Here is a 19,175-nt window from a genome sequence, read left to right as displayed (position 1 = left end):
TCCCAGGCCAGGGCTCAAACCCGTGTCCCCTGCTTTAGCAGGTAGACTCTCAACCGCTGCGCCACCAGGGAAGCCCCGTAAAAGATTTTTTAAAGACTGAGAATAACTCCATCACCTTATTGCTGGAGGCCTTTCAGCTCACTAAAGGATTAAAAATTCTATAATTCAGTATTTTAAGTAACGCTGATTGAACGGTCTAACTCAGTGGAATTCCAGTCCAGTTCTAATGCTTGCTTCTGGGTGATGAAAAAGTTGAACTAGATGGTTTCCAAAGTCTTTATGATTATAACCTTATTTCTGACAACCCACATATATAAAATAGGATGTGGTTCCTTTTGACTCTGTGACTTATCTTTGTGCTTACAAGTGAATGCGTCTTACGGAAATGTAGCTTAGAAGGGAAAGGGAGAATATACCATTTTTTTCCCTGAGGTCTTCCTGCTTCCCAGTTTCTCTGCTTTTCCCTCCTCGCTATTTCATAGTTATGCCTCTTAAAATTATGTCTGTTGCAAAGTTGTTCACTCAGTGCAATATATCACCTATTGGGAAAATTAAACACATACACCACACACTCCTGTATTATGTAACGTAGAAAGAAGCAAGGATGTCTAAGCTGTCATGAATATAACTGAAAGAGACTGCCTTCCTCGGTAACTTCTAGAAGGTTAGTTTATGACTTAGCCTACTGTCTTTTCAGCTACTGCCTGCCCTGGGCAAAGGAAGTGCTGTGATTCTTAAGCAGTACTTATTTTGTGTTTAAAATTTTATTTTCCTCCTGTTTCTTCCTCTCAGCCCAGTCATTGACACTGTTAACAAAGCATCCAAAGTAGGTGAAAGTAACGACTTTTAAGATTTGGTAAAAGATAACTATAGTCAAATGAATTTTTTTTTTCATCTTTGCATCTCAAATCTGAGAAGGTGATTGAGGACAAAGGTCCTTCCCATTTATTAAAGCACTCATTCACAAAAAGCGTAAAATAATTATTTTTCTTGGACTACTTATCTTGGAGATAAGCACCATATCCTTGTGAGCTAGAAAGAAGCTGTATGAAACGGTACTTGGAGGAAATAGTAACAGTCCAATTCTGCTTGGAGCTTAGTGTACATAAGGGATCTTGTCTTTTTTTTTTTTAATTGTCCTTTCTTTTAGGATTTCACCCTTTTGCCTGATTCTTTTTTTTAATTTTTTCCTTTATATTGGAGTATATAGTTGATTCACAATGTTGTGTTAGTTTCAGGTGTATAGCAAAGTGATTCAGTTATTCCATACTCAGCACTGTTATATCCTAACTTCCTATGATGTTATGGTGGACTTCAGTGGTCCTGGTTCTTTAGAAAAAAATCACTGAATACAAACATAGGGACCCCCAGGAGTTTGTGAGGCACCATTCTCTATTTGTCCTCTCGAGAGCTGCAGACCTGGCTTGTTTTCTTAACAAGCCCTTTCACCATCAGAGTGAGTCCTCCTTTCCTGTGATCCAGAAAATGTTGTTCCTTAACATTTCTTCTTTCCCCAGTATTAAAGGCCCCATTCATAACTGTTTGTATAATGTCATGTTTGCATAGAATGTTACCCCCCTGCCTTTGGGGGTAAGGAAGATGTCCTGGAGGAGAAGGCAGCTAAGTTAAGACCTCAAGGACAAGTAGAATGATCAGACCTGCAGAGCATCTTATCCAAAAGCCCAGAAAGAACCCAGTCCCTGTGGAGGTTCTACAGGTGATTCCAGTATGCTTGGAGGATGGAGGGAGAGGGGGCTGCAAAGGATGAGGCCAGAGATGCAAGCTGGAGCCAGATCTTTCTGGAAGACTTTGCGTGCTCCAGAGGAATCGGGGCTTGATCTTGAAGGTATTAAGAAGTCAGCGGAAACAGGGAAACAAAATCCCATTTAAAAGATTTCCTGGAGATTGCCCTCTCTGCACTTCAGTGGAAGGATGGGAGGAAAGCAGAACTGGAAGCAGGGAGACCACAGAGAGGATGCCGGTGCCGTCATGAAAGTGACAGAGGATGCAGCCAGTAGATGGGTTAGGAAGGTACTATGGAGCACGATTCAGCAGGTTTGGGGGAACCTAATTAGAGGAGAAGGAGGCAGCACGGTCCCCGTCGACGGTCAGGTTTCCAACCAGGTTAGAGATTCTATCAGTGTTTGGTAGGTTGATTGTCGAAGGTGGATGATGAGATCCCGAGGTGGAAGGTGAGAAAACAAGGTGGCCGAGGGTAGAGCCCCCAGCGAGGCAGACGCTGAAGAGGTGTCATTGAAGAGGACAGAGGCGTTGGAGCGGTGCCCTGTCAGAGGAGACTCTTAGATACCTGGGGAAGAGAGCTTTTCAGGAATCGGGGCGGGGGGCAGAGCTACGGAGAATTTTAGTAAAAGGAAGACAAAAAGCAAGCAACAAATAGGTCCGCGTATGACCTTGAGAGCGCTGAAAACATTTTCCCCCTTAAACCTCCCCACGCCCACATGTTTTTCCTCATTTCATTCAGACAGTTGTGTGGCTTTTCCCCTTTTTAGCTGCCTTTCCTACTATCCTTATCTGCAGCTGATCTGCGCCTTGCCTTTATATTTTCTTTCAACACACGGGAACTAGAAACTACCCTTTCCTTCCAGCCTGACACTAGAGAAACACACGTTATTTATTATGTTGTAACCCCAGAAGCTCAAAATGCCTGCAGCTGTTTACTCGCAAAGGGACTTTGGACATGGGTGCAGTATATCATTTGTGTGTGAATGACGTGCCTCCCAGTGGGAAGGGGTGGATTCAGCTCCGCGGAGTCTGATGTATAAGCAGAGATTGCCAGAGCTCCTGAGAGGTCCCCTTGTACCGTCTTCTCCTTGCTACCGTCTTCTCCTTGCTACCCTGTCCCGTCGATTTCAGATGAGTATTGGCACATCAGAGAATCTCTCCAAAGGCAGGTTCCTTGTCCCGGGGAGCCCAGGCATCCTTCCTCTGTACCTGGCTTGGAGTCAGCATTAACGAAAAGGCAGCAGGCACAGCCCAAAGCTCTCAGTCTTAGAGTCACAGCTGTGGCGCAGCACATTCAAAGTATTCAGATATATTTAGAGCATCTTACGATCTTAAATACAGTGAGCACTTAGTCCTTCCTTTTCGTCAGTTTTATTGTAAATGTGTAACATTTCATATATACATAAGGGCTCTTCCACTGTAGAGAACGGCATTGAAAGCCAAACAGTTTATAACACTGATTCTCTAAAGGATTTCTCCAAGCAGCAGCTTTGGCCCTTCAACCAATTAGTAATTTGTGAACTGATATTTGCATTTGAATAGATTTGTCTTTTATTTGCAGTTTAACTCTGTTAACTGTGTTTATTTTTCTTCTTTAAAAAATAAAGTCTGGGAGTTCCCTGGTGATCTAGTGATTAGGATTCGGCGCTTTCATTTCAGTGGCCTGGGTTCAATCCCTGGTCGGGGAACCAAGATCCCGCAAGCTGAGTGGTACCGTGCCCTCCCCCCCCCCCGCAAAAAAAAATCTGATTGGTGCAGCCACTATGGAAAACTGCATGGAGGTTCCTCAGAGAACTGAAAATAGAGTTGCCGTATGATCCAGCAATCCCACTCCTGGGCATATACCCGGACAAAACTCTAATCCAAAAAGTTACATGCACCCCTATGTTCACAGCAGCACTCTGTACAGTAGCCAAGACATGGAAGCAACCTAAACGTCCATCGACAGATGAATGGATAAAGAAGAAGTGGTACATATAAACAATGGAATATTACTCAGCCATAAAAAAGAGTGAAGCAGTGCCATTTGTAGCAACATGGATGGACCTAGAGATTCTCATACTAAGCAAAGTAAGTCAGAAAGAGAAAAACAAACACCATATGATATCAGTTACACGTGGGATCTAAAATATGACACAAATGAACTTATCTACAGAACAGAAACAGACTCACAGACATAGAGAAGAGACTTGTGGTTGCTGGAGCTGGGGGGATGGTTGGGAAGGATTGGGAGTTTGGGATTAGCAGATGCAAACTGTTATACAGAGAATGGATAAACAAGGTCCTACTGTATAGCACAGGGAACTACATTCAGTATCCTTTGATAAACCATAATGGAAAAGAATACGAAACAGAATGTATATATATGTATAACTCAATCATTTTGCTGTACAGCAGAAAATAATACAACATTGTATCTCAACTATACTTCAATAATAAATTTTTAAAAATAAATAAATAAAATCTGAAAATTAAAGAAAATTAAGAATACCGCAAGTGGGAAAACGTTGCTAAATATAATAACTTCATACCTAAAAGTCCTGATTGTAAATAAACATTCCATTTAATGCAAACTTTGGTTTCCTGGGAGCGGCAGCTATGAATTCTAATGGTTTCCAAAGTTTCGCCCTAAATACACATCATAAGATTAGATGGCAGGGTGATGATGAAGAGAAAGATGATTGCCATTATTTGTGCACAGGTCTTGGTAGCCTGCTTTCTAGTCCTGGCATCCTGAAACCTTTGTTAGAAAACCACCAGGCAGTAACCTCTTGAGTGTGTTGGTGAACTTTTGTGCCACCCACAGGCATAACTGCGACACCAATAGCAGCTAACATTTGGAGGCTTACCATTTGGACTGCTATAGACCCATTTTCCAAGCTCTGTGAGTGCAGTTCCACTAAAATTTCACAGCTGGTCCTCCGGGTCGGTGCTGTAACGGCCCCATTTTGCAGATGAGAAAACTAAAACATAGAGAGATGACTTATTTACCCAGGGTCATACAGATGCTCAGTGGGAGGGCTGGGAGTCAGGCAAATCTGGCTCAGAGCCTGTCCACGGGCTTCGCCACTGTACTGCAAGTGTCCTCTGGCACCAGCCTCTATTTGACCAATTGAAGAAAGAAGGGATAGTTTAAAGGGTAAAACAGTCTGCAGCATCTGCTTCTCACTTTTTGGGCCAGTCAGAGTGTATAAAAGCCCATTCTTCCGTTTTGTATAGATGTAAATAATTCTTTTTTTAATAAATTTATTTATTTATTATTTATCTTGGGCTGCGTCGGATCTTTGTTGCTGCACACAGGCTTTCTCTAGTTGAAGCGAGTGTGGGCTACTCTTCGTTGTGGTGCGCAGCCTTCTCATTGAGGTAGCTTCTCTTGTAGTGGAGCATGGGCTCTAGGTGCGCGGGCTTCAGTAGTTGTGACACACGGGCTCAGTAGTTGTGGCTCGCGGGTTCTAGAACACAGGCTCAGTAGTTGTGACGCACAGGCTTAGTCGCTCCGCGGCATGTTGGATCTTCCTGGACCAGGGATCGAACCCGTGTCCCCTGCATTGACAGGCGGACAGATTCTCGACCACTGCGCCACCAGGCAAGTCCCTAGACCCAAATAATTCTGACATTAAAAAAATATTCTGGGGGGACCTTCAAGATGGCGAAGGATAAGACATGGAGATCACCTTCCTCCCCACAAATACATCAAAAATAACATCTACATGTAGAATACAGAACACCTAATGAATGCTGGCAGAAGACCTCAGACTTCCCAAAAAGGCAAGAAACTCCCCACGTACCTGGGTAGGGCAAAAGAAAAAAGGAAAAACAGAGACAAAAGAATAGGGATGGGACCTGACCCTCTGGGAGGGAGCTGTGAAGGAGGAAGTTTCCACACACCAGGAAGCCCCTTCACTGGTGGAGACTGGGGCTGGGCAGGGGGAAACTTTGGAGCCGCGGAGGAGAGCGCAGCCACAGGGGGGCGGAGGGCAAAGTGGAGAGATTCCCGCACAGAGGATAAGTGCCGACCAGCACTCACCAGCCCGAGAGGCTTGTCTGCTCACCCGCTGGGGCGGGCGGGGGCTGGGAGCTGAGGCTCGGGCTTCGGAGGTCAGACCCCAGGGAGAGGACTGGGGTTGGCGGCGTGAACACAGCCTGAAGGGGGCTAGTGCACCACAGCTAGCTGGGAGGGAGTCCGGGAAAAAGTCTGGAGCTGCCGAAGAGGCAGGAGACCATTGTTCTGGAGTGCACAAGGAGAGGGGATTCAGAGCACCGCCTAAATGAGCTCCAGAGGCTGGCGCGAGCCACGGCTATCAGCGCGGACCCCAGAGACGGGCATGAGACGCTAAGGCTGCTGCCGCCGCCACCAAGAAGCCTGTGTGCGAGCACAGGTCACTATCCACACCTCCCCTCCCGGGAGCCTGTGCAACCCGCCACTGCCAGGGTCCCGTGATCCAGGGACAACTTCCCCGGGAGAATGCACGGTGTGCCTCAGGCTGATGCAGTGTCACGCTGGCCTCTGCCCCTTAGGCTCGCCCCGCATTCCGTACCCCTCCCTCCCCCCGGCCTGAGTGAGCCAGAGCCCCGATTCAGCTGCTCCTTTAATCCCGTCCTGTCTGAGCGAAGAACAGACGCCCTCCAGCGACCTACACACAGAGGCGGGGCCAAATCCAAAGCTGAACCCCGGGAGCTGTGCGAACAAAGAAGAGAAAGGGAAATCTCTCCCAGCAGCCTCAGGAGCAGCAGATTACATCTCCACAATCAATTTGATGTACCTGCATCTGTGGAATACATGAATAGACAACGAATCATCCCAAATTGAGGCTGTGGACTTTGGGAGCAACTGTAGACTCGGGGTTTGCTCTCTGCATGTAATTTGTTTCTGGTCTTATGTTTATTTTAGTTTAGAGCTTATTGTCATTGGTAGATTTGTTTATTGATTTGGTTGCTCTCTTCTTTTTTAAAAAAAAATATATATTTTTTCCTTTTTCTCTTTGTTGAGTGTGTATGTGTATGCTTCTTTGTGTGATTTTATCTGTATAGGTTTGTTTTTACCATTTGTCCTAGGGTTCTGTCTATCCATTTTTGTTTTTGTTTTTTTAGGATAGTTTTTAGTGCTTGTTATCATTGGTGGATTTGTTTATTGGTTTGGTTGCTCTTTTCTTTTTATTACTTTTTTATTCTTTTATTTTAATGATATTTTTTATTTTAATAACTATATATATTTTTTTCTATCTTTCTTTCTTTTTCCCTCCATTTTTTTCTGAGCCGTGTGACTGGCAGGGTCTTGATGTTCCGGCCGGGTGTCAGGCCTGAGACTCTGAGGTGGGAGAGCCGAGTTCAGGACATTGGTCCACCAGAGACCCGCCGGCCTCACATGATATCAATCAGTGAGAACTCTCCCGGAGATCTCTGTCTCAATGCTAAGACCCAGCTCCACTCAATGACCAACAAGCTTCAGGTCTGGATGCCCCATTCCAATCAACCAGCAAGACAGGAACACACCCCCACCCATTAGCAGAGAGGCTGCCTAAAATCATAACAGTTCACAGACACCCCAAAGCACACCACCGGACACGGTCCTGCCCACCAGAAAAACAAGGTTCAGCCTCATCCACCAGAACACAGGCACCAGTCCCCTCCACCAAGAAGCCTACACAACCCACTGAACCAACCTGAGCCACTGGGAGCAGACACCAAAAACAATGGGAACTACGAACCTGCAGCCTGCGAAAAGGAGACCCCAAACACAGTAAGTTAAGCAAAATGAGAAGACAGAAAAACACACAGCAGATGAAGGAGCAAGATAAAAACCCACCAGACCTAACAAATGAAGAGGAAATAGGCAGTCTACCTGAAAAAGAATTCAGAGTAATCACAGTAAAGATGATCCAAAATCTTGGAAATAGAATGGAGAAAATACAAGAAATGTTTAACACGGACCTAGAAGAACTAAAGAGCAAACAAACAATGGTGAACAATACAAGTGAAATTTAAAATTCTCTAGAAGGAATCAACAGCAGAATAACTGAAGCAGAAGAACGGATAACTGACCTGGAAGATAAAATAGTGGAAATAACGACCACAGAGCAGAATAAAGAAAAAAGGATGAAAAGAATTGAGGACAGTGTCAGAGACCTCTGGGACAACATTAAATGCACCAACATTCGAATTATAGGGGTCCCAGAAGAAGAAGAGAAAAAGAAAGGGACTGAGAAAATATTTGAAGAGATTATAGTTGAAAACTTCCCTAATATGGGAAAGGAAATAGTCATTCGCTTTCAGGAAGCACAGAGAGTCCCATACAGGATAAATCCAAAGAGAACCATTGCCAAGACACATATTAATTAAACTATCAAAAATTAAATACAAAGAAAATATATTAAAAGCAGCAAGGGAAAAGCAACAAATAACATACAAGGGAATCCCCATAAGGTTAACAGCTGATCTTTCAGCAGAAACTCTGCAAGCCAGAAGGGAGTGGCAGGACATATTTAAAGGGATGAAGGGGAAAAACCTACAACCAAGATTACTCTACCCAGCAAGGATTTCATTCAGATTCGACGGAGAAATTAAAACCTTTACAGACAAGCAAAAGCGAAGTGAATTCAGCACCACCAAACGAGCTTTACAAGAAATGCTAAAGGAACTTCTCTAGGCAGGAAACACAAGAGAAGAAAAAGACCTACAAAAACAAACCCAAAACAATTAAGAAAATGGTAATAGGAACAAACATGTCAGTGATTACCTTCAATGTAAATGGCTGAAATGCTCCAACCAAAAGACACACACTGGCTGAATAGATACAAAAACAAGACCCATATATATGCTGTCTACAAGAGACCCACTTCAGACTTAAGGACACACACAGACTGAAAGTGAGGGGATGGAAAAAGATATTCCATGCTAATGCAAATCAAAAGATAGCTAGAGTAGCAATTCTCATATGAGACAAAATAGACTTTAAAATAAAGATTATTGCAAGAGACAAAGAGAACACTACATAATGATCAAGGGATTAATCCAGGAAAAAGATATAACAATTGTAAATATTTATTCATCCATCATAGGAACACCTCAATACATAAGGCAAATGCTAACAGCCATAAAGGAGAAATCAACAGTAACACAATAATACTAAGGGACTTTAACACCCTCCTTCGGCAATGGACAGATCATCCAAAATGAAAATAAGGAAACACAAGATTTAAATGATGCATTAAACAAGATGGACTTAATTGATATTTATAGGACATTCCATCCAAAAACAACAGAATACACTTTCTTCTCAAGTGCTCATGGAACATTCTCCAGGATATATCATATCTTGGGTCACAAATCAAGCCTTGGTAAATTTAAGAAAACTGAAATCATATCAAGTATCTTTTCTGACCACAATGCTATGAGACTAGATATCAATTACAGGAAAAAATCTGTAAAAAAATAGAAACACATGGAGGCTAAACAATACACTACTTAATAACCAAGAGATCACTGAAGAAATCAAAGAGGAAATCAAAAAATACCTAGAAACAAATGACAATGAAAACACGACGACCCAAAACCTGTGGGATGCAGCAAAAGCAGTTCTAAGAGGGAAGTTTATAGCAATAAAATCCTGCCTCAAGAAACAAGAAAAATCTCAAATTAACAATCTAACCTTGCACCTAAAGCAATTAGAGAAAGAAGAACAACAACCAAAAAAAAACCAAAGTTAGCCAAAGGAAAGAAATCATAAAGATCACGTCAGAAATAAAAAGAAATGAAGGAAACGATAGCAAAGATCAATAAAACAAAAAGCTGGTTCTTTGAGAAGATAAAATTGATAAACCATTAGTCAGACTCATCAAGGAAAAAAGGGAGAAGAGTCAAATCAATAGAATTAGAAATGAAAAAGGAGAAGTAACAACTGACACTGCAAAAATACAAAGGATCATAAGAGACTACTACAAGCAACTCTATGCCAATAAAATGGACAACCTGGAAGAAATGGACAAATTCTTAGAAAAGCACAACCTTCTGAGACTGAACCAGGAAGAAATAGAAAATGTAAACAGACCAATTACAAGCACTGAAATTGAAACTGTGATTAAACAGCTTCCAACAAACAAAAGCCCAGGACCAGATGGCTTCACAGGCGAATTCTATCAAACATTTAGAGAAGAGCTAACACCTATCCTTCTCAAACTCTTCCAAAATATAGCAGAGGGAGGAACACTCCCAAACTCATTCTACGAGGCCCTGATACCAAAACCAGACAAAGACGTTACAAAAAAAGATTACTACAGGCCAATATCACTGATGAATGTAGATACAAAAATCCTCAACAAAATACTAGCAAACAGAATCCAACAGCACATTAAAAGGATCGTATACCATGATCAAGTGGAGTTTATCCCAGGAATACAAGGAGTCTTCAATATATGCAAATCAATCAATGTGATACACCATATTAACAAACTGAAGGAGAAAAGCCATATGATCATCTCAATAGATGCAGAAAAAGCTTTCGACAAAATTCAACACCCATTTATGATAAAAACCCTCCAGAAAGTAGGCATAGAGGGAACTTTCCTCAACATAATAAAGGCCATATATGACAAACCCACAGCCAACATTGTTCTCAATGGTGAAAAACTGAAATCATTTCCTCTGAGATCAGGAACAAGAGAAGGATGTCCACTCTCACCACTATTCAACATAGTTTTGGAGGTTTTAGCCACAGCAATCAGAGAAGAAAAAGAAATAAAAGGAATCCAAATCAGAAAAGAAGTAAAGCTGTCACTGTTTGCAGATGTCATGATACTGTACATAGAGAATCCTAAAGATGGAACCAGAAAACTACTAGATCTAATCAATGAATTCGGTAAAGTAGCAGGATACAAAATTAATGTACAGAAATCTCTTGCATTGCTATACACTAATGATGAAAAATCTGAAAGAGAAATTAAGGAAACACTCCCATTTACCATTGCAACAAAAAGAATAAAGTACCTAGGAATAAACCTACCTAAGGAGGCAAAAGACCTGTATGCAGAAAACTATAATACACTGATGAAAGAAATTAAAAATGATACAAACAGATGGAGAGATATACCATGTTCTTGGATTGGAAGAATCAACATTATAAAAAGGATTATACTACCCAAAGCAACCTACAATGATTCAATGCAATCCCTATCAAACTACCAATGGCATTTTTCACAGAACTAGAACAAAAAATTTCACAATTTGTATGGAAACACAACAGACCCCAAATAGCCAAAGCAATGTTGAGAAAGAAAAACAGAGCTGGAGGAATCAGTCTCCTGGACTTCACACTATACTACAAAGCTACAGTAATCAAGACAGTATGGTACTGGCACAAAAACAGAAATGTAGATCAATGGAACAGGAAAGCCCAGAGATAAACCCACGCACACATGGTCGCCTTATTTTTGATAAGGAGGCAAGAATATACAGTGGCGAAGAGACACCTCTTCAATAAGTGGTGCTGGGAAAACTGGACAGCTACATGTAAAAGCATGAAATTAGAACACTCCTTAACACCACACACAAAAATAAACTCAAAATAGATTAAAGACCTAAATGTAATGCTGGACACTTTAAAACTCTTAGGGGAAAACATAGGCAGAACACTCCATGACATAAATCATAGCAAGATCCTTTTTGATCCACCTCCTAGAGAAATGGAAATAAAAACAAAAATAAACAAATGGGACCTAATGAAACTTAAAAGCTTTTGCACAGCAAAGGAAACCATAAACAAGACGAAAAGACAACCTTTAGAATGGGAGAAATTATTTGCAAATGAAGCAATTGACAAAGGATTAATCTCCAAATTATACAAGCAGCTCAATATCAAAAAAACAAACAACCCAATCTAAAAATGGGCAGAAGACCTAAATAGACATTTCTCCAAAGAAGGTATACAGATTGCCAACAAGCATATGAAAGGATGTTCGACATCACTAATCATTAGAGGAATGCAAATCAAAACTACAATAAGGTATCAACTCACACCAGTCAGAATGGCCATCATCAAAAAGTCTACAAACAAGAAATGCTGGAGAGGGTGTGGAGTAAAGGGAACCCTCTTGCACTGTTGGTGGGAATGTAAATTGATACAGCCACTGTGGAGAACAGTATGGAGGTTCATTAAAAAACTACCATATGACCCAGCAATCCCACTACTGGGCATATACCCTGAGAAAGCCGTAATTCAAAAAGAGTCATGTACCACAATGTTCATTGCAGCTCTATTTACAATAGCCCAGAGATGGAAACAACCTAAGTGTCCATCAACAGATGAATGGATAAAGAAGATGTGACACATATATACAATGAAATATTACTTAGCCATAAAAAGAAACAAAATTGAGTTATTTTAGTGAGGTGGATGGACCTAGAGTATGTCATACAGAGTGAAGTAAGTCAGAAACAGAAAAACAAATACTGTATGCTAACACATATATATGGAATCTTAAAAAAAAAAACGTTCTGAAGAACCTTGGGGCAGGACAGGAATAAAGACACAGATGTAGAGAATGGACTTGAGGACACTGGGAGGGGGTAGGGTAAGCCTGGATGAAGTGAGAGAGTGGCATGGACGTATATACACTACAATATGTAAAATAGATAGCTAGTAGGAAGCATGCACATAGCACAGGGAGATCAGCTCGGTGCTTTGTGTCCACCTAGAGGGGTGGGATAGGGAGAGTGGGAGGGAGACTCAAGAGGGATGGGATATGGGGATATATGTATACGGATAGCTGATTCACTTTGTTATACAGCAGAAACTAACACACCATTGTAAAGCAATTATACTCCAATAAAGATATTAAAAAAAAAAAAAACATTTTAAATCAACTATACTCCGGTAAAATTTTTTTTAATTAAAAAGTAAAAATAAAGCACCCATCTGTTTTTCAGATAGGTTGTCACTACTAGTAATTTCTCAAAAAGACACATTTTGGCAGCATGAACCAACTCAGAGTGATACTGTTAACTGAGTTATTTAATCCACTGTTAATAAGTACCTGGACAGCTTACTGACTTAAAAGAAGCAATAAAATTTGGAGTTCTGACTGAGAGCCAGATAAAACTTGGAATGGGCACAGATGGAATATACGTTATCTGCAGACACGGCCCAGTTTGTGAAGTGTCTCCTGCCCTGTGCTTTTGATGTCCTTCTTTGGTGGCACTATTGGTGACTCCTTAATTAGCCGACATTATATAACTAACTGTGGTGACCATTCTTGGAAAATCATCTTAAAATTCCTCAAAGTGACTCACAAATTATATCTTCAAATTTGGGAAATGTGTCTCTGCACACTGTTTCATAGCTGTGCGCTCTCCTGTGTGTATTTTTTAAACTAAATTTCATCTACCTTGAAGTAATGTTGTAAGTACAAACCTATAATTTACTTTTAAGCCCTTCCTTCTAATAAACTTATCTATGTGTATTGCGTCTAATTATAGCTCCGGGCGTAACCATGTGTATTCATCTAAATGAGTGAGCTTGTCTGGCAACAAGGGCTGTTGTTGGCAAGGTTTTGCTGTCATCTGGCCTGAATATTCTGTCTGCCTCACTGTCTGCTTCAGGAGAGGAAGATCAGTGGTCAGATGGGGCAGGGAGGCTGCACCCCAGTCCCTTGCACCATGTTTCAGTACTTGGCCATAAACTTGGCTAACTGTGATTTTCTTTTATTTTATTTTACTACATCTTATTTTAAATAAGAGAAATCAAACTGTAGAAATAAAATTGAACTCTCCTTCATTCTCTACGTTCAGATTTCCTCCCCTCACCCCCTCCAGTTCTCCCCTGTTCCTTGCACAGCTACCATCTTGAATTTGGGTGTATTTTTCCAGTTCATTTCCTGAAAGACATTGACATAGATTTGTATGCATAAATGATATAAAATGTTGTTTTATTAATATGTTTCTAGTTTCTATAGTAGGATCACACTGTACCTGTGCTACAACTTGCTTTTGGCATAGTTTATCTTAATATGAAAATGTGATACAAATCTAAGATATCTAACTCCTAAGTAAGTTATGAAACCTAGTAATAAAACAAATAACTCCTGAATCCACCACACATCCTGAGAAGCAGAACATCCCCAGAACCATTGAAGCTCCTGTGTGCTACTTCTCCACTCTACCCAGGAGACTCCTCTCTGGAACTTTTTGTATATGTCCCTCCATAATTTATTTTCCTGTTTGCTTTTAAACTTTGTAGAAATAGTGTCATACCGTATATATTCCTTTTAGACTTGCTTTTTTATCCAATATGCTATTTCTAAGATTTATCAATGTTAGTCTATATATTTTCACTGCTGTATAGTATTCCTTTGGGTGAATGTATCTATTTTTCTGTCAGTGAACATCTGTGTTGTTTCTAATGTTGCTATTACAAGTAGCGCATCCATGAACATTCTTGTACATGTCTTCTGGTGCATGGGTAAAAGTTTTTCTGGGGTGTGTACCTAGGAGTGAAATTCCTGTGTTGTAATATAGAACCGTCTATATCCAACTGAACTAGGGAAGTCCATGTCCTCATTCAGAGTGATTGGCACGCTTATCAGCAATGGATAGTTCTTATTTTTCCACATCTTCATCAACACTAGGTTTTGTCAGGCATTTATTTTTGCCTATATATTTTGTGAAATAATATTAAATTGTAATTTTGTTTCCTTTCTCTTATTTTAATGAGATTGAGCATTTTTCATATGATGATGGCCATTCGTGTTTCCTCTTTTTTCCCTTCTAATGGATCGTTAGTCTTTTCCTTATTGATTGATAGGAATTTGTATATTATGGACACTAGAATTTTGTCAGTTTTGTATGATCCAAATATCTTTTCTCAGTTTATGGCTTGCCTTGTCACCCTCTTTAGTCACACTCCAAAACTTTTGATTTTTGCACTTAAGTGTTTAATCCATCTGCAACAGAGTCTTACATATTTATTGAGGTAGAAATCAAATTTCTGTTGCCCAAAGACAGAACTGTTTTCTTAGCCCCATCAGTTCTGACATATATCAGATTTTCATATGTGTGTAGAAAAGTTTCAGGAGCTTCTTGGAGCTCCCAAACGCCTTCTAGAATCAACGTGTCAAGTTTCGTTTTTTAAAAAACTGTTGGACTGTGGATTAGAATTGCATTGGATCAGGGAGAAATTGACATACGCAGGATCCTGGATCTTCCTACCTATAAACTTGGTGTCTTCATCTATTGATATTTAATTTTCTTGAGTGTATTTCAATATGTTTTATAATTTTCTCCATAAAAATCTTACATATTTTTATGAAATTTATTCATAAGTTTCTTATATTTTTAATACGATTTATAAAAGGTATCTTAAAATAATTTTTTTTTTTTTTCGGTACGCGGGCCTCTCACTGCTGTGGCCTCTCCTGTTGCAGAGCACAGACTCCGGTCGCGCAGGCTCAGCAACCATGGCTCACGGGCCCAGCTGCTCCGCGGCCCGTGGGATCCTCCTGGACCGGGGCATGAACCCGTGTCCCCTGCATCAGCAGGCAGACTCTCAACCACTGTGCCACCAGGGAAGCCCTAAAATACATTTCCTAATTTTGCTGGTGTGTTGAATGCACTTGATTTTGCCTGTTGATCTTACATCCAGCTACTTTGCTAAACTTTTATTAAATTTAGTAAATTGTGTATCGATTTGGGGAGGTTTTTTCTGTGTACATAAATACTGCAAATACCAACAGCTTTATTTCTTCCATCCCAATCCATAAATCTTTTGGGTTTTTTCCTGTGCCCTTTCATACCTTGATGAACATGAGCTCTAATACAGTAATGATTAGAAATGGATATAGTGGGCATCCTTGTCATGTTCCTCAGTTTTTAAAGGGTGTGCTTTAATATTTTACCATTGAATATATAGTTGCTATGAGGTTTTTGGTATATGCTTTTTATCAGGTTAAAGATGTTTCTTACTATTCTAATTTTGCTAGGAGTTTTTATCTTAAATAGCTATCATTTTTAATAAAAAAGCACCTATGGAGTGCTTTTTCTGCACCTCTTAGAGATTATCATTTTCTTCTACTTTAATGTGTTATAAGGTAAATTACAATCATAATTTTCTATTATTAAACTATCCTTGCATTCCCAGAATAATCCGAACTTGGTTATGATGAATGCTTTTTTGGATTTTGGGTTTTTGTGGGGGGTTTTTTGGTGTCACCATACAAAAATGTTCCATAATTCTTGACTGTATACTTCATACCTGTGACTCATTTATTTTGTAACTGCAAGTTTGTACCTCTTAATCTCCGTCTCCTGTTTCTCTCATCCGCCAACCTCTCCTCCCCTCTGGCAGCCACCTGTTTGTTCTCTGTATCTGAGTCTGTTCTGTTTTCTTACATGTATTCTTTTGTTTTTTAGATTCCACATGTAAGTGAAATGACGTGGCATTTGCCTTTCTCTGTCTGACTTATTTCACTTAGCATAATACCCTCAAGGTCCATCCATGTTGTCCCAAATGGCAAGATGTCATACTTTTATGGCTCAGTAATATTCCATTGTGTGTATATGTATGTGCCACATCTTCTTCATCCATTCATCTATCGATGGTACTTAGGTTGCATTTTTGTATTTTGGCTAGTGTAACTAATGCTGCAGTGAACACTGGGATGCATATATCTTTTCAGTTACTTTTCAAGTTACTGTTTTAATTTCTTCAGATAAATACCCAGAAGCAGAATTACTGGACTGTATGGTAGTTCTATTTTTACTTTTTTGAGTAATCTCCGTACTGTTTTCCATAGTGGCTGTACCAATTTACATTCTCACCAACAGTACACAAGGCTTCCCCTTTTGTTCACATCCTCGTCAACACTTGTTAACTGTTGTCTTTTCGATGATAGCCATTCTGACAGGTGTGAGGTGATATCTCATTGTGGTTTTGATTTGCATTTCATGATTAGTGATGTTGAGCGTCTTTTCATGTGCTTGTTGGCCATCTGTATGTCTTCTTTGGAGAAATATCTGTTCAGGTCCTCTGCCCATTTTTTAATAGGTTGTATGTTTTTTGATGTTGAGTTGTATGGGTTCTTTGTATACCTTGGGTATTAACCCCTTATTGAACGTATCATTTACAAATATCTTCTCCCATTCAGTAGGCTGCCTTTTCATTTTGATGATAGTTTCCTTCACTGTGCAAAGGCTTTTTAGTTTGATGGAGTCCCATTTGTTCATTTTTGCTTTTGTTTCCCTAGCCTGAGGAGACATATACCAAAAATATTGCTAAGATGTCAATCTTAGATGTCAAAGAGCATACTGCCTTTGTTTTCTTCTAGGATTTTTATGGTTTTAGATTTTACATTTAAGTCTTTAATCCATTGTGAGTTTAATCATGTATATGGTGTGAGAAAGTAGTCCAGTTTGATTCTTTTGCATGTAGCTGTCCAGTTTCCCCAGCACCATTTATTGAAGAGGCTGTCTTTTCCCTATTGTATATTTTTCCTCCTTTGTCACAGATAAGATGCATGCTTTTCTGATATACGGCTCAACAATGAATTTTTTTGTAGATATGAACTAATTTCAAAATAAGAAAGAAGAGAAATCTTTGTTGGCAATAAAATCTTCTCAAGCGCTTTAACAGGGTTTCCCGCTTTGCTACAGGGTGTGAGGGGAATTTCTGGCTGTTAGATGTACATATTAGCTTGATGGGGCAAGAGGAACACTGGAGCTAAACTATAATCTCACTTTGCCTTCTGTTACCCTGGGAGAATTAACACAGTTAAGTTGACTTGTGTGGGCCTTATTTTCCTCAGTGAGTTTCTCTGCAACTGGGGGACGTATGTTTGCTGCTAGTAGCCATGTGGCTTCCCCTTGCTTCACTGTTAACCCAGCTTCATCATCCAATAAACATTTACTTACTAGGCACTGAAGACAAGGCAAAATCTGTTCCTCAAAGAACTTCCAGGGAGGGATGGAAAAAGCAAACAGTTACACAACACAGGTATAAAACAAAAGGTTGCATCTTATCTTCTATAGACCACACTAGTTGGAGGGTGTGGGCGTTGGCCAGGAATCTTTGGATAGAGAGAGAAAAGAAGATTCAGATGGGAATGATACTTGAGCTGAGTCTTATCAATGATGAACATTTACTGATCTCCATGAACCTCTTTTGTGTTCTTAGTTAACAAAGGATTAGGGTATTTTCTTTCTCTAGTGTCCCTTGTAGCTTTGAAAATTTATCTTTTTGACACTGTATCACCCTTTTCAGGATCCCAGAAATAGTTTTATGCTTTATCAAACATTTGTGCTCCTACCTCTGGTCTACGGTCCTTGGAATCTTTAGTTTCATAAGTTTAGGGTTATGAATGGCAAAACAGAATCTTCTTGGTTCTGTTTTATTTAGTAATACCAACATATTCCATTTATAGAATCCTGATGATGTTGACAAACGACTCCTTATGTAGAATTAATCTATTAACTTCGGTGTGTTTTTATGGAATGGCTCAATTAATTGTTACCGTAAATAGATATTTTTTAAATTCCAAGCTTTATATGATCTCTAAGCACATTTTATTTGTATGTCTTATTTCAGTGCTGGACCCAAAGGAGACAACATTTATGAATGGAGGTCAACTATATTGGGACCCCCAGGATCTGTCTATGAAGGAGGGGTGTTCTTTCTTGACATTACCTTTTCACCAGACTATCCGTTTAAACCCCCCAAGGTCAGTATGAAATATTCATCCATTTTTAGCAATGTGTTCTGTTGCCTATATATATATATATATACACATGTGTGTGTGTATATATATATATATACATATTCTTCAGTGTACAAACCTAGGAATTCATGTCTGTTCTCTTAGCATAGGCAACGTCCCAGGGCTGATTGTATGTAAATGGAAGCAGAATGTGAAAAATTGTTTATTCCCTCACCCCAGCCCTTCACGCATACTTCGTTGCTTTTTTTCATCCTTCCTCATGTCGCCTTTCTGTGGTACGTGTTTGAGTGTAACATAAGACAGCATGTTATGGGTGGAAGTAGGGGCAGAGGGTGGGCTGGTGCCAGCCCTAGAGCCAGGGGAACCAGACCTGACCTGGGGGCGAGGGAGCCCACCACGGCCAGGCTTCCGGCTCCAGCTGCCCATGTGAATTCCACATGCACTAGAGCAGAGAGTGTGACCCACAGAGACTGAGAAATCATGTCAGGAAAATGCAATAAAGAAGAATTTATAATAGTCCATTAATTAAAATGATGGATTAATGGAAAGCCACACATAAATGACTGAAGAAAGTGTAAGAGCAGTGTCATCAGAACATGGGCGAATTTTCACTTACTTAAGACAAGATTATATCCTTTAAGAATTCTTCACATAACCATCTACTGCCTGTAAGTCGGTCATTTGATGACTTTAAATTCATTCTCTTTTTTAATTTTCAATTTATATTGGAGCATT

At 40.1% G+C, this 19,175-nt stretch overlaps 1 protein-coding gene across 8 annotated transcripts in view; it reads left to right on the top strand.

Moving 5' to 3' along the window:
- UBE2E2 (ubiquitin conjugating enzyme E2 E2) overlaps window positions 1–19,175 on the top strand; it is a 424,921-nt gene that overhangs the window by 253,672 nt on the left and 152,074 nt on the right. For all 8 annotated transcript variants that reach the window (XR_013828490.1, XR_013828491.1, XM_079922469.1 and 5 more), the window contains one exon: window positions 18,311–18,443. Coding sequence is in view for 6 of the 8 variants with exons in the window: in XM_079922469.1 (XP_079778595.1) it covers window positions 18,311–18,443 (133 nt within the window). In the remaining 2 variants the exon portion in view is untranslated. The remainder of the gene's footprint in view (window positions 1–18,310; window positions 18,444–19,175) is intronic.

Source organism: Stenella coeruleoalba (assembly GCF_951394435.1).
Source record: "Stenella coeruleoalba genome assembly, chromosome: 5".
In the NCBI taxonomy this organism is placed as follows: Eukaryota; Metazoa; Chordata; class Mammalia; order Artiodactyla; family Delphinidae; genus Stenella; species Stenella coeruleoalba.
The sequence above is the reverse complement of the archived record's forward strand: the minus strand, read 5'-3'. Positions and strand labels throughout refer to the sequence as shown.